Here is a 24,421-nt window from a genome sequence, read left to right on the forward strand (position 1 = left end):
AGGCATCAAAATTCACCTGTGGCAGACGGGCCTTCCTCCTGCTTCCGGGCCTAACCTGGTGCTGAACGGCCAGTGGTTGGGATTGGCTTTTTTTTACTATATCAAGCCAAATTTCTTGATTTTAGAGAAAGCAATTGGGGAATATAGTACTGCTCTAGAACAAGTCTTGACCTGCTTGGAGTATCCTCCATTGGCATCCATGTCTCCCAGTCCCACATATCCAGCTTGGCCTCTAGAACTTTCAACAAAGTATATTTTTTCCCCCGATTAGCCATGTCCTATACAACCAAAGACAAGAGTTACACCTATTCAGAAATAAACCATAAACCTTTAGCTACCTATCAAGAGCCCCAGCAAATAGACCATGCGTGAAGAGACCTGAGACACGATGACGCTGAGGATCTGTTTCGTGTGGAGTCCACCGGGGTTTCCAAATGGAGCTTAATCTCTCAAGCTCACCTCTAATGTCTTGAGTAAGCAGTTGCATGGCCATTAGAGCCTAGTCTCCGGGACCAGATGAGATGCCATTTTAAAAGAGGAACTAACATGCAAGACTCAGGTGTAAAACATTTAATTATTATTTGGGGTTGGTGACTCCCCATTTCAAGGAATAATCACAGCTCTACTCGGGGTGAACTCTTAAAGTCTCTAAATTAAGCTGAGCTCAACCCACTAATAATTATGGCCCAAAGAAGAGAGGCATATCTTAGGGTGATGTGTAAAGTATTTATGCAGTACCAAAACAGTAATAAAGTCAAAACAACTAGCAATAAAAATCCTAACCCAAATAAAAAACAAAAGTAAAATTTAAAAAATAAAATGTCACCAAAGCAACATCATTTTTTAATATTTAAGGGGAAATAGAGGCAAAAAGCACAAAGCGCCCATGGTAGTCAATATTCGTGGTAGACCAGGACCTCTGCACAATTTCAAGCCGATCGCGTCGGATGCACCAACCAGGTTCGACCTAGACCAGTTTTAGTGGGGTAAGGCAGCAAGCTGCATCCAAAGAAGTCTTCACAAAGTTATGTTATTGTTATATAGATATTTGTATCGCGCACTGCTACTCAAGAGTGTCCTGGCACGGTGGGAGGACAAAGTCAGACAGGTGTTGGACGAGATCCCGCTGAACCCATTGGTTTTGGCAGGAAAACTTCAAATTTCACACCCAGGGAAGTCCTCTCGGCAGCCTGATACTTCGGCATCTTTGCCCGATCAAGATTTTTGCCTTCAGACTTAGTCTCTTTTTGGAGCTCGGAATCCTGCAGTGTGGCAAGGCGAGTGGCTGTATCCAACGATGGGATACCTTTTCACTGAGGGTGTGCTGAATCGAATTTGCAGCTGCGACCAAGCTCCAAGTGGGAGAAACCTATTGGCTCACCCAGTGAGGTTGTGCCTTGGGCAACTATGCCACGGTGGCTTGTCCAGGCCCTGGGTGCACTTTATATACTATCTACTAGGGACTTACAGGCAAGTTAAATGTGCCAATCCGGAATAAGCCAATGTAACCACTTTGAAAGAAGGAGCACAAGCACTTTATTCCTGGTTAACTGGAGTAAAATGCACAGAGTTCTAAAACTAGCAAATATAGGATCAAGCAAAGCCTAAAAAATTAGTGGTGATTGTGAGAAGTTGGCCTGGCATATGCTGTCCACTATTCTAGTGGGCACCTTCCACCAGTCAAAACAACCCCTTATTGATGGTAGGTTTAAAGACAGCCTATATAGAAAGCTATCCTAGTTGTTGGTGTGGAGAGCTGCCTTCAGGCTAAGTCTTGAAGGAATGTATATATATATATATATATATAAAACACATCCCTCTAGTCTTTTTATGAGCCTAGGGGCAAAAGTACATTCAGTAAACTTATTAACACACAGTAAATTAGCACAATATATGTTAAGCCCTAGGGGCATCCCAAACCATATACTAAGAAAGTGGTATACGAACCACGACTGACATAGATACAAGGCCTAGAGCCTTTAGAACTGCTGGGGCCACCAGGGACCACCCAAGGTAGTGACACAGGGGACCCACGGGGGAAGCGTGCAGTGTATAAACACAGCCGCAAATCACCAATAACTTCTATGGGGAAAGTCACAGTTGGAATTTTAAAGATTAAGGACACTTAGAAGAGGACTTGGAGAACACCCCTTTAGAACTAGGCAGTTCTAGAGGGAATACCCATGGGAGCACCCGAGTACTTAAGTTACCTCACCCAGGGAAGCCAGGTGCATAGGTGTCTTTTGATGTTGGGTTTCGTTGTCGTTTTCAATGGCGATCTGCTGCAAAGGGCTGCTGGCGACCAAGTCGAAAGTGTCTGGGTGGATCCAAGGGTGGATCGGAGATGTAAAGAACCTGAAAGCAGAGGGTACAGAGTCTTGGTCACTTGCCAGTGACCAGGAAGGCGATGAGATGCCAACCGATGTCAGGTGATTTCAGGTGAAGCTTGACTCTTCCGCCACGAGGACCAGGAGGCGACGACGAAGACCAGAATCTGGATTCGAGCTGTCCCACATAGAACATGGAGTGCTGCGGTGTCGGTATCCAGATTGGACCCAACAAGCCTTGGCAACAGCAACCCACGCCGAAAGCAAAGATTGGCTTTGGTGCAGACCAGCAAGGTCTGAGGGACTCACCCTTTGGAGGGGAGTCAGGGCACGTATGGAGCAACCAGGAAAGCCCAAGAAACAGAAGAGTTACCTTTGTGGGGACCCAAACGTCGACGGACCAGGGATCGCGAAGGAGCCTTGAGCAGAAATGCTAGAAGCGGGCCCACGGAACACTAGTGGAGTGTAGGCCCTCAATCTTCGTTGCAGATAGTGCTCGGGGCTTGGACTACAAGTAGCCCAATGCACAACTTCGGGAAAGCTCCGAAAGTAGATGCACTAGCAAATGTGCACAGTATCCAGGAGTTTTGCTCCCACATCAGTTGTGAGGGCTGTGGGTCTCAGATTTGCTGGGATCTCTTGTCGGCCTCTGAGAAGTCTGGAAGTCCATGTCCTGAGTCGCAAATCCATCGGGATCCGGCTGGAGCCTTGGAAATGCAGACTGGAAAGATGCTTCTTTGGTGCCTGTTTAAACAGGGGAGTCACTCCTTGACCCCAAGGGAGATTCTTCCATCTTCTAGTCGATGTAGAATGTCGAAGTTCCAGGATATATGTTGCAGAATTTCGTCCAGGTGTAATCTGAAGTCCTAAGGACTGGGGTCCCATACTTATACTAAGTTAGGGGGTTGGACTTACTCTGGGGACCCACCTATGGGAGGGTCAGGGAAGAGGGGTGATTACACCCATTCCCTTTGTCCAGTTCCTCGCCAGAGCAGGGGCTGAGTGCCCGTGCAACCAGTTTGAACTGGGGTATGCACAGGGACACCAAGTGTGCCCCCAGCACTGTCCGAAAAGCATTCTATGAATGCACCCACCCAGCCCCAATATGCTAAAGCCTGTATGGGAGGTGGTTACACCTCCCTGTGACAGGAAATCTATTGTCCAGGCCTCCCCTGCCGGAGTTTCGTCCAGCAGCAGGAGGTCAGACTCGTGTCTGTGGCTGCAGCATCCATTTTGTGATGCTGGGGCTCTTTTAAACTATTACCAGTTAGGTAAGTGTGTACATGTCTTCTCCCTCTAGAAGGGTGGAATTCTACCCCCACCACCAGGACTGGCGGGCGAGGGGGAGGGGTGGGGGTAGGATTCCAAAGTGTTTGACACCAAACACGACATGTTTCCATGATGTCATTCCAAACTTAGCTTTTACCGCAAGGTTATAATGCACTTAAGAGTATATGGTCTGGCTGCATCACGGAACAGCTACAGAGAATAGAATCCGAAAGCTCCAGAGGGGTCCTGCTCCTGCATGGGCACCCTCTCACACAAAACCAAGCACTCTGCCTTCAGGATTGATAAGGCCTGCCATAGGAGTGACTGATAGGTTTATATGTGTTAGTGATTAAAGGTAGATATAGGTAACCTATATCTTAGTAAGGGGTGCATGCACCACCTTACCCAAGCTGCAGTAGCAGACCTGTGGTGCCATTTTAGAAGGCTTCCCAGGGGTGGCATAATACATGCTTCAGCCCCTGGTAGGCCTCTGGGGTACCTATGGTCTTAGTACCTAAGGCACCATATACTATGGACTCACAAGGGTAACCCAGTAACCAATCTGGAGTGTACCTGCAATCATTTTAGAGAGGAAGCAGCAAGGCTGGTTAGCAGGGCCCCAGCCAGACTAAAGTTGAAAACAGTGAAACACCAGAAAAAAGTGGGGGTAACCATAGTAAGCAGATCCTACTCACCTACAGTGATCACACAGAAAATTTGGATTTTCCACGCAAGCTGTTTATAATCCTACTCCAGTCCCTCAAATATCTCCACGCTCCATGCTTCACGTTTACTACAGTGCAATATAACTTCTGATCTGGGCGCGCGCCTAGTGGAATCAAGAGTCTCACAGCATCCCTAACAGGTGAACCTGCCAGAGAGCAGTCTACTGCTCCACGGCTGCATCCATCGGAGCCGTGCAGTCCAGGTCACTACTAAGGTATCTCAGTATCTTTTATTGGCACGACCCCATCATGTCACCCCAGCAGCAAAGACGGAGAGTCTGGAGTGAGCTACTTCTCAAAAGGAGCGAGATACCAACTGCACTGTGCACAGACAAATGTCAAGGTACCTAGCATATCTCCTCAATCAACCATTCAGTCAAACAGTAGTTGTATAGTGGCTTGTCGCCCCAGGGGGTATTCAGGCGCTGCGGTTCTGAGGCCTTGGTTGAAGAGCCAGATCTTGAGTCCCTTCTTGGAGTCGGCGAGTGAATGGAAGGTTTGAAGGGAGAGGTCATTCCAGCTCCGACCGATGTGGGGAACAGGTGCGAGGGAGGCGGAACGGAGATGTCTGGAGGGTTGGCGAAAGGTCAGGCGGTGGTTGATGTAGGTGGGTCTGATGTTGGGGAGGGCTTTGTAGGCATGGATCATCAGCTTGAACTGGCATCTCTTAAGGATGGGGAGCCAGTAGACGTTCCTCAGGTTTGGAGGGATGCTGGTCTGTTTGGGGAGATGGAGGAGACGACTGGCTGCAGTGTTCTGAATGGTCTGGAGTCGTTCGAGGAGCTGTGGTGATTCCAACATAGTGTGTGTTTCTGTTGTCAAGTCGGATGGAGATGAGGGCTTGGGTGACTTTTCCAAATTGCACGTTGTAGACCACTGAAAGATGGTCTTTAAGTGGTCTAAAACGTGCAATTTGGTTTTAAAATTTGATGGTCTTAAAGCGGTCTACAAATTGCAATTTGGTTTTAAAGTTTGAGTGGGCTCACAATCTCAAATAAAATTGGAACGGGATGCACGCGAGTCCTAACTCAATTTTATTATATTTTTTTGGGAGTAAAAATGTATTCTCATGCACATTACGCGGTCTTCACCTCTTCTCTTTTAACTGGACACACATTATTCCTCTTTTCTCTTCTCACTGATGAGAGAGTTACCGATGATGAGAAACGTGGGCAAACTGGTGAGAACCTACCAGTAGTTCCTCTGGTGAAGCGCACCTGAGGGACTTTCTCACCTTCACAGCATTTTTTGTTTACACACACCTTTTTATGTAGAGGGTTTGTTGCAGAGAGCGAACTGATAAACACATATTTATAAATATACAATATTCTTGGGCATTGAGAGACTGGGTAAGACTGGAATTGAATATAACCGGCAAGTGGGTTGAGGTTGTAGCCCCCGCCTGCAGTTCCAAGAAAGAAAAAGAACATTTGTTGCTGCCGTTTTCTCTCGGTGTTTTACCAGCGCCAAGAAACCGAGCTGTATGGCGAATATTGCACTGTAAGAGTTCAAGGTAACTTAACTTGTACTCACTGTTCTTTCTCTTTGCAGGTGATCATTGCTCTGGCAGAGAAGAACCGAGCCCACATCCCCTACAGGAACTCCATGATGACGTCAGTGCTGAGGGACAGTCTTGGAGGCAACTGCATGACCACCATGATTGCAACGCTGTCTTTAGAGAAAAGAAACCTAGACGTAAGTCGCCTCTCGTGCCGGATCTTTCTGTCGCTGTTGGAAGACTACCTGTCAGTCATTCCTCATTATGAATGTTGACTGTGTGTCCTCTTGGTTGGTCGCCTTCATTAAGGCGTTTCTTTAGTTGAAACTCACCAGCAGTTTGAGAGCTTGAGTTGGGCGACCTTCTTTTAACCTCTTCGAACAGGAGGTTGGAAAAGCAGCTACAGCGCTATTTGAGCGATATGAACAGCAGGTACTCCTTAGCTTTGCGTCCTTTCTGCGACAATTAATACTTAATGACGTGTAATTTCATCAGCCTCATGTAATCTAACAATCTCATAAATAAAAGAAACCCCATACTTAGAGGGGCTCTGGGTCATCCCTCTTCATCCATTGGTCTGTTAAGGCATCAGTCACAATTTGCGTCTGCATGCTGCATGCTGCATCGGGCAGTGGGTCAGCCCTTTTTATTCATTGGTCTATTGAAACATCAGTCTCATTTTGCGGCATGCAGCATAGGACAATTGGTTAGCTCACTTCCACCATTGGCTATCCTCCACTCAGTGATGGCGTTTAGTTTGTTCGCATGTGCGCATCTCTTACTGTGACCAAGTGCACATCAGTGGCAGAACTGGTTGGGCTGTACTTTACTTGGCCAATGATTTTTTTTCTTTCCACCCTTTACATAATTTTTTTTTAAAAGTCCACCATGTTATGATAAAACCATGACTTCAGGTTACAGTAATTCAAAACCAATATCATCCTTTTGTATCCCACTAAAACCCTGTAATTTATTAAAAGTTAAAAGGGTTTTTATCCTTGTTCTAAGTAACCTGCCTGCTAGGATGTTTTATAGTTTTAATTTCTTATTGCACGTTTATGGCTGCACATTCCTAAAGCCGAAATGCTATCTTTTTTTTCAATTTTCTTTCACATGGTTGCAATAAAAAAAGAAACTTAACCGTGCTCCAGCTTGGTGGTGGTTGTTTTTTTGTCTTCCTTTGCAGTGACGATTAAATAATATTCTGACTATATATATACTAATAATAAACATTATACATATTTGAGTAGCATCCAATTATTTGGTGCTTGCGTGCAATGATGATAGGAGACTTTTTCCAGTTTCACCATCGACATTCTTTATAAGGTACAAAACGTCAACATTGGTTCAAGGGAGTGATCCAACAGGTCTTCGCATGGTAAGCAGAGTGAACGTATTGCTGGAATCTCTGCTAGGAATACCTCTGACCTGGCTGGGGTCTAAGGTCATGCTGTAGCAGAGCTTGACTGGCACAACGCCAAATCCACCACTCCCTCTTTGCAGCGGACAGCGAAAGCCCAAAGGGCGGCTTACTGTGTGCGAGAGTGCCCAGGTTCCTCCTGTCCTCACATGGCAGGAATCCCCTCTCAGGGCAGGAACCCCCTGCCAGGGCAGGAATCCCCTCCCAGGGCAGGAATCCCCTCTCAGGGCAGGAACCCCCTCTCAGGGCAGGAACCCCCTCCCAGGGCAGGAATCCCCTCCCAGGGCAGGAATCCCCTCTCAGGGCAGGAACCCCCTCCCAGGGCAGGAATCCCCTCCCAGGGCAGGAACCCCCTCTCAGGGCAGGAACCCCCTCCCAGGGCAGGAACCCCCTCTCAGGGCAGGAACCCCCTCTCAGGGCAGGAATCCCCTCCCAGGCCAGGAATCCCCTCTCAGGGCAGGAATCCCCTCCCAGGGCAGGAACCCCCTCCCAGGGCAGGAATCCCCTCCCAGGGCAGGAACCCCCTCCCAGGGCAGGAATCCCCTCTCTGGGCAGGAATCCCCTCCCAGGCCAGGAATCCCCTCTCAGGGCAGGAATCCCCTCCCAGGGCAGGAATCCCCTCTCAGGGCAGGAATCCCCTCCCAGGCCAGGAATCCCCTCCCAGGGCAGGAACCCCCTCTCAGGGCAGGAATCCCCTCTGAGGGCAGGAATCCCCTCCCAGGCCAGGAATCCCCTCTCAGGGCAGGAATCCCCTCCCAGGGCAGGAATCCCCTCTCAGGGCAGGAATCCCCTCCCAGGGCAGGAATCCCCTCCCAGGGCAGGAATCCCCTCCCAGGGCAGGAACCCCCTCTCAGGGCAGGAACCCCCTCTCAGGGCAGGAACCCCCTCCCAGGGCAGGAACCCCCTCTCAGGGCAGGAACCCCCTCTCAGGGCAGGAATCCCCTCCCAGGGCAGGAACCCCCTCTCAGGGCAGGAATCCCCTCTGAGGGCAGGAATCCCCTCCCAGGCCAGGAATCCCCTCTCAGGGCAGGAATCCCCTCCCAGGGCAGGAATCCCCTCTCAGGGCAGGAATCCCCTCCCAGGGCAGGAATCCCCTCCCAGGGCAGGAATCCCCTCCCAGGGCAGGAACCCCCTCTCAGGGCAGGAACCCCCTCTCAGGGCAGGAACCCCCTCCCAGGGCAGGAACCCCCTCTCAGGGCAGGAACCCCCTCTCAGGGCAGGAACCCCCTCTCAGGGCAGGAACCCCCTCTCAGGCCAGGAATCCCCTCTCAGGGCAGGAATCCCCTCTCAGGGCAGGAATCCCCTCCCAGGGCAGGAATCCCCTCTCAGGGCAGGAATCCCCTCCCAGGCCAGGAATCCCCTCTCAGGGCAGGAATCCCCTCCCAGGGCAGGAATCCCCTCTCAGGGCAGGAATCCCCTCCCAGGCCAGGAATCCCCTCCCAGGGCAGGAATCCCCTCTCAGGGCAGGAATCCCCTCTCAGGCCAGGAATCCCCTCTCAGGGCAGGAATCCCCTCCCAGGGCAGGAATCCCCTCTCAGGGCAGGAATCCCCTCTCAGGGCAGGAATCCCCTCCCAGGGCAGGAATCCCCTCCCAGGGCAGGAATCCCCTCCCAGGGCAGGAATCCCCTCTCAGGGCAGGAATCCCCTCCCAGGCAGGCCCCTGTGCTCAGCATGCTCTGCCCTTGGGCATTCGCCTGACACTTTCACTGACTGATTAGGCGGGGTTCGAAGGTCAGTGCAGCAGAGTCAGCTGGAAACTTGCCATCAGTCAGTTAATCTGCAACAAATCTGAGCAAAGTGCAGCCGGATCGATACACAAGCCAATGTCCTTGTGGGGAAAATGCAGCCTGGATATGAATAACACTCCTGGTGCTCGAGCGGGAGACACGGATGGCCGCTCGGATTATGCCCACCTCTTTCGATTGCCAGACAGGTATATATGTTGAATTTAAAAAATGGAAGTTAAGAATTTGACTGTGCAAAATAACAGTCAGTTTATTACTCTACCCCTATGTTACTCTTAAACCTCCTTCACATTCTGATAAAATGATCTAAAGATAAAATGAATCAAATGATGTAATATATGCCGCATGGATCAATAACATACAGTATAAATGGAACACACGTAAAATGCAAAGTTTTGAGGTCTACTTAGGTACGCGGTATAGGGTACTTGTGTGTCTAGAGTTGATTGCTGGAAACTTAGTAGTCAAGAGCCTATGAGAAGGATTGGTCGTATTCCGAGGTATCCTATATGCGTCCAGATCCACATCTTATTTTCGGGATAGCAAATGGTTCAGCTCACATTTTTGCTATGTGGTTAATGTGAAAATCAGTCTTTCCTGGAACTGCTTTGGACATCATTGACGGTCTATGGTGCAATGTGTTCATCTCTTTATCGTATGCATTTTCTGTCTGTGCTCAAACCTGTTTAAATTGACTAAAAAACTCCAGAAGACTACGCTTCCAAAGGCTGTAGGTCTAAGAACTTGCATACTGGTCCAATCAATGAGACTTGAATTGGGCCGTGGTCTGCTAAGGCCCAAGTAATTCAAGAATCTCTTTATATTCTAACCCTAGTAGACACGGCCAGACTAACAACTGCGTAAGAGCGTAAGAGCGTTTGTCTTCAACAGCAAAAGATTTTGAACCCAATAACTTTCTGCAAAGTTCGATTCTTTGGGCCAGGACATCTGGAAAAGGTGATTGTGCAGAACCGGGCAATTCCTTCACAGAGGAGATCAAAAATAAGAGCCTGTGTTGGAAATTAACTGAAGATTTCCTGCAGAATGTAGGGACCAGACCGATTCCATCTCTGGAATCAACTGCATTTTATTGAGGTAGACATATCCTGTGTTGGATCACTTAAACAACTAGACTGCTAACCAGCGGTCTGGTTCATTTGACATAGAAAAGCAAGAAGCAAAGAGAGTCGGCCATGTTGGAGGAGAAAATGTCAGCCAGCCCATACAAGTTCAATATTCAGTTGAGCTCCTCTGTTCACCATTGGCCTTTCTGCATCTAGCTGTAGCTCCTTTCAATACCCTGGCCAACCACAGAAGGCTGACACATGTGTCCCTTTGATCGCTCTGCTCTGCCAAGCTACCATCTCCCTGGATTGTACCCGGCACAGAATACACATCTGTCCCTGTTAGGTTGGTCAAGGAGAAGGATCATGTCTGTGGCGGAGATGACCCCGTTTTCAAGATGCACAAGGACCTCTGAGACCAACTCATGTATAAGAACTGACGAAGGTCGACGTGTATTACCCGAAAAAGTTCTTTTGATCAGAGGCGTCTTGGGTTCCAGCCCTTTCTATGGGATCTATTCCTCAGAGTGCAGGGACCCTTATTCTAGACCCCTCTACGGGGTCACCCAGGATCAAGGCAGTCATGTGAAATATATATGTTGTCTTAAGGAATGGAGCTGGATTGATCCACAGAGATTGTAGCGAAGCGCCGAGCGCACTATTCTGCATTTACATGCTATGTGCCACTCTTACTCACTTACATGATGTCTGTGTATATAGGTTTTTCTGTAGCGCAGTCCAGTTGGGTAGCAATAGAGAGCTCTGCAAAACTAGAGCATCGAAAGCGAATGAGGGAGACAGTTCAGTTGAAGATTGTGTACATCGCCATCGGGGGATCTCTACGGCCCAGGGACTGCCCTCAGCAGTGTATGGGGTGCTTCTTGTGGCTCCAAGTTCCTTTTGAACTGTAGGGGCAGTAGAGGAGCATGGCGCAGGGCAAGATGTTTCATAGTCTGTCTGTTTTTTTGTTTTTCTTCTTTTGTCCTCCATTTCAAATCTAGCTTTGTTTTGTCTCCTTGTGATGCACAGACCTCAGATAGGTGAAGGGACTCTTCCTCCTACCTAGGCGTGGGACTATTTATTAGTCCTTTGTATGAGATGCTTCAGGTATGGAACATGACGCGGGCTTCCCTAGGAACCAGCGTGCCCAGGCCAGTTTACTACTCCAGCCATATATATGTAGATGAATCGTTGACAACGGAATCCTTCTACCGATGAGCACCGATTAACAGAGGTTGCTAGCCCCTCCACCAGTCCTGATGAAGACCCCGCGGCAAGGTTTTGACTAACTCCTGCCTTCCAGTGGGTCGAAACGTCGACAACCCTTCACTATACCCCAGCCCCACCCTTGAGACTTCGTGAAATTGTGCATCGCATCACATGGGGCATGTGTGTGTTTAAAGCGGACTATTTGGATTTATCTTTTTCCTTATATTGTAATTGAATCATAAATTGTTCAAGACTTTTTGCTTACTTTTAATGTCACCATCCCCACCTTCACTACCCTCACCTTATCACTCCTTTTGTTCGCCCAGGGGCACTGTTTAACCTTCATATAATGAATATTGTTGGATATTATATCCCTGCAACATCTACTTTGTGATTAAAACATTGTAGAAAAATGATGTGTACTACTTTCTACTCATTTTGGTTAATACATATGTTCTCTTGCTGGGACCCCTTCCCTCTTAATAACATTGCAACCCAGGTCCCAGTGACTTCCTTTGGGTAAACCCCCCTCATACTCTACTTACTGTGGGATAGACACGGCATGATCTGTGAAAAGTCTAACTTGATGGACAACGTTTTCAGCCAAGGACTTGGGGTGAATTCACCCACCTGCAGATCCTACCTCTCTTCTCGTCTTCTGGAGTTGGCGATCAGGATCCATTGTATCTGGGAAGGATTGAATCTCCGCTACGCACCCGCTTTCTTGTGTCGGTGACAGGCAGGCCGTCTGCGAGGTGATCACTCGCTTTACTTGAAAACACTTGGCGACACCGTAGTCATTGTTATCTTAGTGCTGGATCCTGACCTTGTGACTGGTCAGGTGGACCCCGAGAGGTTCCAAGTGCGGACTGAAGAACTCGGGGAAGAGGATGGAGGTTGAGAGGTTACTAGTGAGGCCTGAGCTCAGTTGATGGGAGTGTAGGATGGGGGTGGAATTAAGATGTGTCAGAATGGAATGTATACTGATTTTTCTAATATTTCTATTATAATGCCATTGGTCGATTCCTTACTAGTTGACTAGATCCTCTTGGACTAAGTTGTCTTTCGGTCTTATTGTGAGAATATTTCCGGTTTTGAGAGCGGAATACAAGTTAAAAAAACTCATGTGAGTGAGGCGTTGTTTATAGTGAGAAAAGAGTGAGTCCCTTACTGATGATGGCCTTAACGATGGGCGAGGGAAGTATGGTGTTTCATAGATGTGGCTTTGAAGTTGAGGACGACTGTGAGATTGGTGATTGAGAGAGTTTGAAAAGCAGCAGTACTCGGTGTCTGGTAGAGGATGGTGGTTGTTGGTGGTGTTGGAGTGCGGCCGGAACTTGTTGAACATTTCTAGGAAGAGCGTGTTGATGCTATCGCCTGTCCCTGTTGAATGGTGAATGTGTGGTCCTCATGAGGGCTGATGCAATGTTTGATGGAATTGAGAATGACTTAATGCCTGCTTGAGGCTTCATAGAACATGAAAGCAGAGTAGGTGATTGAGGCTGTTGAGGTGAGCTCCCTGTGTGTTTACCTGAGGCTTTTCAGTTCAGGCAGTCTATCCTGGTAGTGTGGTTTGTGGCATTGCCTCATGTTTGTGCTGTCAGTGTTCCTGGGTGCACCAAAGATTGATGATTTTGTCTTCAGGGTTGTTTCAGGGGTGTGAATAGGCCTTTATGATTGCAATATTGTAGGATTGGCATTGCCTAGAAGCTCGCTTCTTAGGTCATAGAATAGAATCAGACATGTTCTCTTCTACCTACACAAAGCAGGGGGTGTAAATAAACTCAGTCTTGCAATGCAAACTATATTGTCTGTTATATATTTTCTTTTTGAGACCGTACCCCGTTTTAACGAGTAAAAGGTATTGGGCATGGTTTACGCCAGTACCTTTCTTTACATATATCGTGATTCTCTCGTGCTCTGGTTTCTCCATCTGAGAGGCATCAGCTAAGAGTGGGACCTGTAGGTAGATTTCACTTCAGTGGCACAAGCACATCCTGAATTTATGACAACCAGTGGCTGCAACTGTGACCTGGGAATCAAACACAGTTATTTCCTGCACGCGCTGTTTGAACAGGCAGCTCTTTGAAACCTCCTGATCTCAGGATTTCAGGTTTTTCTTCTGCTGTTGCTATTTCTAGTAACTAACGCTTTATGTTTGCTGTAGATTGAAATTGTTTGTGTTACCCAGGCATTTGCTGCTGCCGTGGCCTCACCCATTCCAGGTTTTAGACTTTTCCCACATACTGAGAAAGAAGAGGGCATAATGAAAACCTTGCTCTTACTAGTATAGTTAATAGGCTACTCTCAATTATTGCGCTTCATCATTTCCCATCGCCCACTCTCCATCCCCATATCTAGCATTCTCTCAGTGTTCATGGATTCTAAAGGCTTTTTGGTCAGTTTATAGCACTGGGTGCACTGCCTGTTCATACGCACAAAGATATCGCATACAGAATTAATTTCTTAGGTGCAAATCGGCGAGTGGAAAAACCTTTAACCACTCCGATTGAGTAGAAAAAACTACCAATGTTCTGACTGACTGGGTTGCCGATGCTCTCTGTTCATAGTATATAGACCATTAGGTAACAATACAACAACACTTTTGGAACATAAAATGACAGAAATATTTCCACGAAACTCCAATTGAAGGGTAAATCGTGGAGTCTTTAATGAAGTATACAGCCAGCCGACACGTGTTTCATCGCACTCGCGATTCCTCAGGGCTGAAACAAACAGATAAAGTACAATAGAGCATGTGTCTCACATGGAAATAGTTACAACAAGACCATGGTATGCGGTCTGTACATACTTGTTTTAGCTTCCACTATTCTCTCAGTGTTGATGGTTTGTTGTGCGCTTGAGGGGGGTATGCATTTGAAGAGGGGCTCTTATGCATGCGCCCTTGGCCTCACTACACTTAGCTTTGTTACATTGTCCTCTACTGCTCAGATGGTGGCACTGTTCTCGCATCGTGAATGAAGGTAGATGAAGGGCTTTGAAAATGACACTATATATTGAGCTTAGAGTTCCGTGACCTCACTTACCATTATCTTGTAATGCTTTGGCTCCTACAACCCACACACTCCGCTGGACACACTGTCGTCCCTGTTTTCACCACTTTCAACAGCAGTGAAATACCCTCAACCATGCGTCGCACCTGGAGCGACCACACCACCATCCAATTGCCAATCAGCGTCCCTCGCCAAACTTAACCCACCACCACTATCTTGACCAGAAGCAGGTGGAACAGCATCTTGTTTTCCAACTGGCTGTACGCCTACGGATGAAGTAGCCAAAACCAACAACCTCAACAGCGATATTAAGCATCTATGCCAAATGGATCAGAACATGCACTGGTTCACTGGCTCCCCGCAAATACAACATACAGAGCAGGACATGAAAGCGGGCCCGCTGGTGCACAGAGGAACTCCATGCAACAAACCAGCACTACAAACAATTGGAAAGAACAAACTGCCTTGAAAATGACAACGAGTCATGTAAAGCAGCCTTGAGATGATACCACCAGTGTATAAAAAAACAAGAAGATGGCCCTAGCAGACTGCAGACAACAGCTCCAAGAATGACAAAGAAATCTTCAAGCGCGTCAAAGAATTCACTTCACCAGCCTCCACCATGAACAGCATCATCCCCAAGCAAGAACTTTGCAACAACCTCTCGGAGTTATTCAGCAACAAAATTGAAACCATCTACCACAACTTCAACCTTCAACAGAACCACTGCACCCTCACCCGCAGCCTACACGCAAACAACCATAAAAGAACTCTGACTTTCTAGGAAACACTCACCACGACACAGCTAACTTCATGAGGACCATCCGCTCTCGAGCACCAATGTACGCTCCCCCCTTTACATCTACAACAGGGGCGCCACCCCTATCAGGGAAGTCCTCACCCGCATTCTGAAAAAAGAGGCATCACCATCGAGACATTCCCGGATGCTTGGATACAAGCAATGATCAACGCACTGCTAAAGAAACCCTTGGCAGACCCCACTAAACTAGCAAACTACTGCCCCATCTCCCTTCTACCCTATCCCACGAAGGTCATGGCGAAAGCCATCAACCAGCAACTCGCTCACTACCTCAACTCACACCAGCTCCTAGACACCACACAATCAGGTTTCCAGCCCAACCACAGCACAGAGACTATGCATATCGTAGCCACAGTCATCATCAGGCTGATCCATGGAGATACAGCGGCCCTCGTACTGCTCGACCTCTCTGCAGCCTTTGACATGATCTCTCATTCCACCCTGATCAGAAAACTTCAAGAAGTGGGCATACAAGGATCCACCCTCAACTCCATCTGCTCCTTCCTCACAGGAAGAACACAACAAATGAACTTGTCACCCTATATGTAAGAGGCCATCACATGCAGAGTCTCCCACGGATCATCTCTCAGCCCAAAGTAATTTAACATCTACATGACCTCCTCCGATCACACATCAACGTTCTCTCCTATGCAGACGACACCCAACGGATATTCTCCCTGTTGGTCAAGACCCCAATACAAGAATCAACTTTCCCTTCTCGGTGACCGTGTTAGCCACCCGGATGAAATCCAACTTTTAGAATCTGAACATGGACAAAACAGAAGTGATCTTTGGAAGCAAAGCCTTTCCTTGGGATTCCAGTGAAGAACCGGGCCTTTGGGCCTGGCAGCGCAGGGCACGCTTGAAATCTTCGAGTTGACCTACTTTGTTGCACAGAGACACAGAATACTCTGTTGGCGTAGAAAACCAAGTTTATTAGCTGCAGCTAAGCACAGTTGTCCAAGAAGTACACCAAGTAGGTTCTCAGGAGACTGCCACTTTACTCCGTGGCTCACAGTATTTTATAGCAAAAATACATCTGTACAAACATACACCCAATGCACAAAGTTTTAGCCAATCAGAAGAGTTTGAAAACAAGGTGTTGTGCAACCAGAATGCTCTTTGCTTACATGTTTGTCTGTTATCCAGCCCCCAGAGTTAATCAATACTGGTACCCATGGTTCAGTGTTGCAATGGCAGGACATGTCTGTATGCTTCAAAAGAAAGGTTGTAAAATAGGAAAACGCAAGGAGAGAATGGTGAAGGCCAAAAGATAAGATACGGCAAGAGAAGAATACTAAAGGCTAACAGATAGTAGATATAGAGATTAGGTAGTCCAGACAAGGATTAGTTAGGCCGGCTGGTGTCTGAGATGGGTTTCAAAACAAGGACGGAGGGGGTTTTTGACACGTTGCAGTCCAAGGGGCAGAGACACTTCGTGAATCGAGCTGCCTGTGTAAAGGCAACACAAAATGGCGGTAAATGTATAATGGAGTCGAAATTAAAGAACCTCAGACCCTCCTTTTGCCATTACGCAGGCAATACACAAAAACTCACGCTAATCTGAATCAATGTCAATGGTCATGAGGTCGTCAAGCTGTTGCTGCAACATCATCTTCATACTCTCTGTTTTCTGTGACATGGGTCTTGGGACACAGATAGTAGCACAAAGACCAAAATTGCGGGGCCACATTGCAAACAAAGACAACACGAAAAGATGATGAATGAATGAATGAATGAAAGTGGATTTATAACAGCGCGAATTGCTGCCCTGAGGCGTCCAAGCGCTAGAGGAACCTGTTGGTAGGGTGGGTGAGGTTGCAGACCAGGAAAAAAAGGAAAGGCGAACTGAGTTTTATTGAGGAGAATTGAACAGGTGTGTTTTTAGTTGTTTGCGGAAAGAGGCGAGGTCCGGGTTGGATCTCAAATGAAAAGGGAGGGAGTTCCAGATCTTAGCGGCGTTGAAGGCAAACATCCTTCCACCCGATCTTGTCCTTTTGATTCTTGGGACTGTTGCCATAAAAGCCTGGCTACATCGCAGGTCTCTACCTGGACGATACTGGCTTATTAGACTGCGAGTAATTAGAGGTCCCGAGTCCCAGAAGGCCTGGTGAGCAATACACATTGCCTTAAAAGTGACTCTCTTACGCACTGGGAGCCAATGCAGGCTGGTCAATGCCGCTTTGACTGACAGTCTGCGTGGGATCTGCAGCAGAGTGCGGGCAGCGCAGTTTTGTACCAGCTGTAGTCTCTTTAGGGTGTACTCTGGTGCACCCAGGTAGAGGGCGTTGTTGGAGTCTAATCGTGACTGTATCAGGCCCTGTATGGCTATCTGCTTTGCCTCCATTGGGAGCAAAGGAAGAACTTTCTTCAGTGTCCTGAGCAATCCAAAGCAGATGGCTGAGAGCTTTGTGACCTGGGTGTTGAGTGAAAGACTCCTGTCCAGCCATACCCCTAGGCTTTTGATGTTATTCTTCGGAGCCGGGGGGGGGCCTAGACAGGTGGGCCACAGTGAGTTGAAGAAGGTGGGATCAGCAGGGCCCAGGAGCATAAGATCCGTTTTGTCACCATTGAGTTTTAACGATGACAGAGTCATCCAGGCCTTCACCTCCTCCAGGCATTTTGTTAGTCCCCCTGAAAGTGGCTGGTGAGCCTCCTGCGCTAATGAGACCCCCAACTGGGTGTCGTCCGCATAGGATATGATCTTGACTCCATACGGACGAACTACCTCAGCCAGTGGCCTCATGTAGATATTAAAAAGCGCGGGGCTTAAAGAGGAGCCCTGGGGGACTCCACACTTCAGGGGCATGCTGGAAGACACTGTCTGTCCATCAAACACTTGGAACGACCTGTTGCTCAGGAAAGATTTTAACCAGAGCCAGGCCTTGTCCACAATGCCGACATTCGAAAGACGGTTCAGTAAGGTGTTATGACTGACCGTGTCGAATGCCGTGCTGAGATCAAGGAGGATCACTGCCACTGATCCTCCTTGATCAAGAATTTTCCTGGACTCCTCGATGACCATTAGGAGGGCGGACTCTGTTCCGTGCTTAGGTCTGAACCCTGTCTGGGTGGTATCTAACAGCTGGTTATCTTCAAGAAAGCTAACCAGCTGGAGATTGACGTACCTCTCCACGATTTTACTCACCCAGGGGAGCAGGGAAATAGGACGATAGTTGCCAAAGTCCAATGGGTCCAAGTTTGGCTTTTTTATCAGTGCTCGGACCATCGCCCGTTTCCAGGCAGGACGGACAATGCCAGAAGCGATGGAAGCGTTCAGGAGGTTCTGGATGGTTGGTAGAACAGCCTGAGATGCTAGCAACATGACTTCTGGGGGTGCCGGGTCAGTTGGGGATCCAGATTTTACTTTTCGAGCCATGGACTCTAAAACTTCGAGATCCATGCTAGGAAAGTGGTCAAGCGTGGGTGGAGGGACTGGAACGGAGTCTGTGGCCCTGGTTTTATCCTGCGCTATCAGAGGAGTGGTAGTGCAGGGGAAGGAAGCATATATTTTATTTACTTTGGCTGAGAAAAATTCCGCCAGGTCATTACATTGGGAAACAGACTTTTCCTCATATGTACTGGGGGGAGGGGGTTTTGTAAGTTTTTGCAGAGTTTGAAAGATTTCCCTAGGTTTAGATTTTGCAGCTAGGATCTTATCAGAAAAGTATGCCGCTTGAGCAGCTTTTAATTCCTTCTTGTAGGCTTTTATTTCCTCTTGATATCGAGTTTTTTCCTCCATGGAGTAGTCTATACGCCATTTTCTTTCAATTTTCCGGCATTGGCGCTTTTTGTTCCTGAGGGCCTCCGAGTACCAAGGTGCTGTTTTATGGGGACGTTTTACCGTTGAATTCTTAAGGGGGAGGATGATTTCGAGAGAGTGCAGGATCCAGTTTTCATAGGTCTGGTTCGCCAGACTACTCCAATGAAAGTCAATACCTTCCATCCCCATGTGGACAGTAGTCCCCAAAACCATCCCATCAGAGACCAATTGCCTTCGTCCTGGTGGATGGACTCAGCAATGTGGTGTAATTTAGAGATGGCCTGGTATACTGTAGGGGCGTTATCAGGTATATAAATGCAACAACTGGATCCAATCAATTTACAGACTCCACCACGATCTGCAAGAATGATGTCTAACACCATTCTGTTTTGTAATGTCATAAGGCATAAGGCCGGAAGCTCAGCAGTGATATTACCCAGTGCTCCGACAGTTTAATTTATTGTTGCTTCAACAACACAAATGAGATGCCTGATATTTCTACTATTGGCCTTATGGCCCCAAAATGGGATGAATCCTTTAAGGAAGTCGCCTCCTTCTTGCCTACTGTGTCTACCAGTGGTGGAGACGTTCGGGATGTATAGATATGTGATGTTACAAGTGCTCTTTCCCAATTGAGCCTTAGAACTTTGACCATTTCCTTGGAGACATAAGTGACTTTGGTGGGGTACAGTGTATATATAGGTGGGGATCTTTTCCTTTTGGCTCTGTCTGTAAGACTAGTGACGTAATGTGTCACATTCCAGTCAATGTATGCTTGTCGTTCGTCAGTGGGGAATTCATTAAGTTTCTTATAATGTTTTGACATAGCCACTATTCCTTCCAAATCAGCTCCGTTGTGTCTTCTTGTTTTTCCTCCCTCTGCCTCATTCGCAAGATCTCCCGGTTCTTTTCTGTTGACGCCCTTAAAACCATTATCACGGCCCTCATTACAGCCCGCCTGGATTAATGCAATGGCCTGTACGTTGGCATTCCTGCCTACGAAAATCGTCGTCTCCAGGCCATCCAAAACCAGGCGGCCCGTCTTATCCTTCGTCTCCCCAAATCCTCCCACATCACCCCGGCCCTCAAATCCCTCCATTGGCTCCCGGTTATCTTCAGGTCCCGGTTCAAATTAGCCTGTCTGGCTTTCCGGGCGCATGCTCGTTCTGCCCCGCTTTTCATCAACTCTCTAATCTCCTCCCACGCCCCCAGTCGATCTCTCCGCTCTTCTTCTCTTTCTCTCCTTCACGTCCCCCGCTTCCGTAAATCCCGAACTGGGGGAACCCGATTTTCTGTATTGGCCCCCCAGATTTGGAACAATCTCCCTCTCTCCATTCGCTCTATCCCCATTTTCTCCCACTTTCGTAAAGCCCTTAAAACTTTTCTTTTTCTTCAGGCATTCCCCGGCTAACCTCTCCTGCGACCCTCTGTAGATTCTGATGTGCTCCTCAGCGCCAGGAAGCCGCTTGGCCGCAGTGCGCTTTAGAAATTTCTTTTTCATTTCATTTCATTTCATTAATGCATCATGACTAACGTCCATTTCATCCCTATAACAAGAAACCTAAAATAGCAAAGGGCTAAGTTAGGATTTTTGATACAGGTTTAAGATGGTTTTTGATTCCAAATCACAAAGCAATTGTCTCAAAATAGAATGGTAACAAGCTGAAAATAATGAAGAAACTCCAATGTGGTAGTATTTAAGCAAGCACTTAGAAGGAATACATCATTTAAATCATTCTTTGGCCCAACAATTCTGTCAACTTCCTGACACACTTGGACTCGGTGAGCTTAGTAAGACAAATTCTTCTGAAGAATGTATTTGTTAGCGGATGGATTGGCCTAATGCCAAGGGTGTCATCAATATAGAACAATTCTTTTGACCAGATATAGGGTATGGGCTAACAGAGGAATGATTGACCTGAAAGACCTACAAAAAAATGATGGGAAATATTGTTGATTGAGTTTTGAACCAAAAAGCCCAAAGAGGAGCTTTTGTACGTTTGATTTTAGCTGCCTGTAGTCATGGAATATATTTACACTGATCAGGAACACTGATCATACTATCAGAAATGCAAAGTTATTCAAGGTACCAGATAGCATAGCTTATTCTGCACCCTATGGCTTTGCCACAATTGAACACAAGAGATAAATGAGGATTTACCAGGATCAGTATGGGATGAAATTATGACGAATACTCAATGTTGTGAGCTTCAAATAATACACCCTCAGAAAAGAATGCTGATCTCTTCTGGAATTGTAAAAAGTAACAAGCAAGTTTAAGCATGTGTTCTATCACCATTCCTAAGCTCACTCAGCCACCCCAGTTCAGACATGGCCATGGATACTTGTTTCCAGTCCAGGGAAGACATGGCTTGGCAGTTCGGGCTGGACTGTTCCCATGAGGCACAGGGCATATGGCCATGTCTGAACTGGGGTGGCTGAGTGAGCTAAAGAATGGTGATGGATTAAACCCAGATCAGTTGACTGAGGTGAGTGTTTGATTTGCTCAAACGCTCCGTCCATCATCCCCTTTTGTTTCGCTTCTGGGAACAATGACATTTACATAGAATTACTTGATTTTCTATGGCCGCAGTTTCTTATGCGGGAATGTACACAACCTGCACACGACTTGGTCATGACACATTTGGAACCCTCAAGCCATTGGTAGCATATTTAGGCGTTCACGCTGCGTATCACTGATATTAACTCAGTTCCCCTTCTCTTCGCAGGAGTCCTTATGCACTTGTACATGGCATCTCAATTGAAAGTATATTGAAGCGTTCACGCTGCGCATCACTGATGTTAGCTCAATTCCCCTTCTCTTCGCAGGAGTCCTTATGCACTTGTACATTGCGTCTCCATTGGTATTATACTGAAGTGTTCACGCTGGGCATCGCTGATGTTAGCTCAATTCCCCTTCTCTTCGCAGGAGTCCTTATGCACTTGTACATGGCGTCTCCATTGGTAGTATACTGAAGCGTTCACGCTGCGCATCGCTGATGTTAGCTCAGTTCCCCTTCTCTTCGCAGGAGTCCTTATGCACTTGTACATTGCGTCTCCATTGGTATTATACTGAAGTGTTCACGCTGCGCATTGCTGATGTTAGCTCGGTTCCCCTTCCCTTCATAGGAGTTCATGTGCACTTGCACATGGCGTCTCCATTGGTAGTATAATAAAGTGTTCACGCTGCGCATCGCAGATGTTAGCCCAGTTCCCCTTCTCTTCACAGGAGTCCTTATGCACTTGTACATGGCGTCTTCATTGGTAGTATATTGAAGCGTTCACACTGCACATCGCTGATGTTTACCCAGTTCCCCTTCTCTTCGCAGAAGTCCTTATGCACTTGTACATGGCGTATCCATTGATAGTATACTGAAGCGTTCACGCTGCGCATCGCTGATGTTAACCCAGTTCCCCTTCTCTTCGCAGAAGTCCTTATGCACTTGTACATGGCGTATCCATTGATAGTATACTGAAGCGTTCACGCTGCGCATCACTGATGTTAACTCTGTTCCCCTTCCGTTCACAGGAGTCCTTATGCACTTGTTCATGGCGTCTCCATTAGTATTATACTTAAGCGTTCACGCTGCGCGTTGCTGATGTTAACTCTGTTCTCCTTCTCTTCGCAGGAGTCCATATCGACTTGCAGATTTGCGCAGAGAGTTGCCCTGATTAAGAACGAGGCTATTCTGAATGAAGAGATAGACCCCAGACTGGTAAGAATCTGTGTGTGCTGGTGTGTATGCACAGTGAGGTCAGAGGCTGAGGGGCGCATGGAGAGGGCACGAGTCATTGGGTGCACTGTGTATACCCTGCATCTGTCTCAATCTTTGGCAGACTTGATGTTGTTTTATTTGGCCTCAGGGGAGATTACTATTAAAGATCCTTCAATAAGAGCTCTTAATGTCCTGGGAAACGCTGGTAGCATTTAAGTGGAACCAGGCACTGCTCTGCTGTCCCAATGAAACTCCGAGGGAGGGGCCCCCTCACCTGCTCCAGAGGGGGGTAGGGCATCCTTGTCACACAGTGTACAGTAGCGTTTGTGCTGGGAGACCAGGATGAAAAGAACTTCCATGGCAACATCATTCTTCAGCTGCTTATCACAGGGGATTAGGATCTGTACCACCGACCATTTGTGACAGTCCCACTGGACCCCCCCAGACCCACACAGGCACATACAACAGTTGTAGCCCCTCCAGGTGCTGGAAACAGCCCAGTGATGTGAGCATTTAGTGCCCCGGGGGTAACTTGGGGCTCTGATAGCTGTAGACCACATGAGCCCCTCCCCACAGGTCTCTGCTAGAGTGCTGTCTGTGGCCCCAGTGCAGCCCACCAGCCACAGTGCTGCTGCTCCTTCACGGGCAGCATGGTAAGTGTCCCTATGGGGCTGTTATACATAGAGCCCTGGGGACACAAGAAGCATGTGCGACTGCTGGTCACTATGGCATTACAGAAAAGGACGACTTGGGAGCAAGATGGCGGCTGAGTGAGAGGAGCCGCGGAGCAGCAGCACGCTGTGGTGCAACTTACCCCCCAGATTCTTCACCCTCGTACGGGAGTAGTCATTAAATCATTCCCGGTTTTTATGCAGGACAAAACCCGCTCACCCATGTTTGATTATTGCTGCCGCAGTGAAACAACGCGTCCCGCAGGAGTCCGCAGGTGGAAACAATTCCCTGGAGCAGTCGGGATCCTGTGGTTGCTGACGGCAGCGCTGTCGATCTGGGCTCGGCGTCGGCAAAGCGCTGGGCGTGTTGGGCGGCGCTCTGCAGCGTTTCAGCCCTGAGCAAAGGCAGGGCTCGGAAACGGATTCTGCTGGTGTGGACGATACTGGGAGCAGACGGCGGTAGCAATGGCCCCTAAATCAACCTCCGGGGCGGCGGCAAAAGCGGCGGCTGCCGCAAAGAAGAAAGCACAGGCTGCTCAGGTCGCTCCCCAAGCAGCAGTTAATACAGCACATTTACAAAAAGCTGTTCTGGAGACCGAGACATCAACGGAACAATCGGAAACGCCTGAACAGATCAAGAAAGGCAAACAAACGATGACTCGGTCAAGGCAGACCCCCTCAATATCGGAACTGCTAGCTCGCAGCGGCAAAAGTCAGAAAAATGCAACAACCGTAGCACCTCATTCACCAGTCAAAGAAGCAGCACAAGACTCTGGTACTAGCGCTGCGTGTGCTCCACTGCTGGGGGGTGTCGGAAGTGCATCATCTGAACAGGCTGCTGAGAGTGTTGACGATTTGCCTGATGTAAGGGGTGAAGATGTATCCCAGGGGACCCCCGAGCCTATTGGGATAGGGACGGTCGAACAGGAGCAAGTCAGCGGGTCTGCAACTAGCGAAGATGCTAATGTCCGTACTCTATCCAAAACAGTATGTATAGTGGATCTGATGAACAATGAGCTATTAGATGCTACTGCGGGTCAGGAGCGGGTGAAAGAGGTTGATGGCAGTGAAAAAGATATTACACTCTTATGTCCCCCTCTCGCTCTAATGACCCTGGCGGAAGGTATGGAGAGTGAGCAGGAGAAGGACAGTAGCGAATGTTTCTATTCCCTGACTGAAG

The 24,421-nt window shown here is 47.9% G+C and overlaps 1 protein-coding gene across 1 annotated transcript in view; it reads left to right on the forward strand.

Moving 5' to 3' along the window:
- KIF6 (kinesin family member 6) overlaps positions 1-24,421 on the forward strand; it is a 1,537,786-nt gene that overhangs the window by 477,791 nt on the left and 1,035,574 nt on the right. Inside the window, exons 8-9 of the mRNA XM_086925888.1 lie at positions 5,873-6,016; positions 22,484-22,570. Of these exons, the coding sequence (XP_086782014.1) occupies positions 5,873-6,016; positions 22,484-22,570 (231 nt within the window). The remainder of the gene's footprint in view (positions 1-5,872; positions 6,017-22,483; positions 22,571-24,421) is intronic.

This window comes from Lissotriton vulgaris, chromosome 6 (genome assembly GCF_964263255.1).
Source record: "Lissotriton vulgaris chromosome 6, aLisVul1.2, whole genome shotgun sequence".
NCBI lineage: Eukaryota > Metazoa > Chordata > Amphibia > Caudata > Salamandridae > Lissotriton > Lissotriton vulgaris.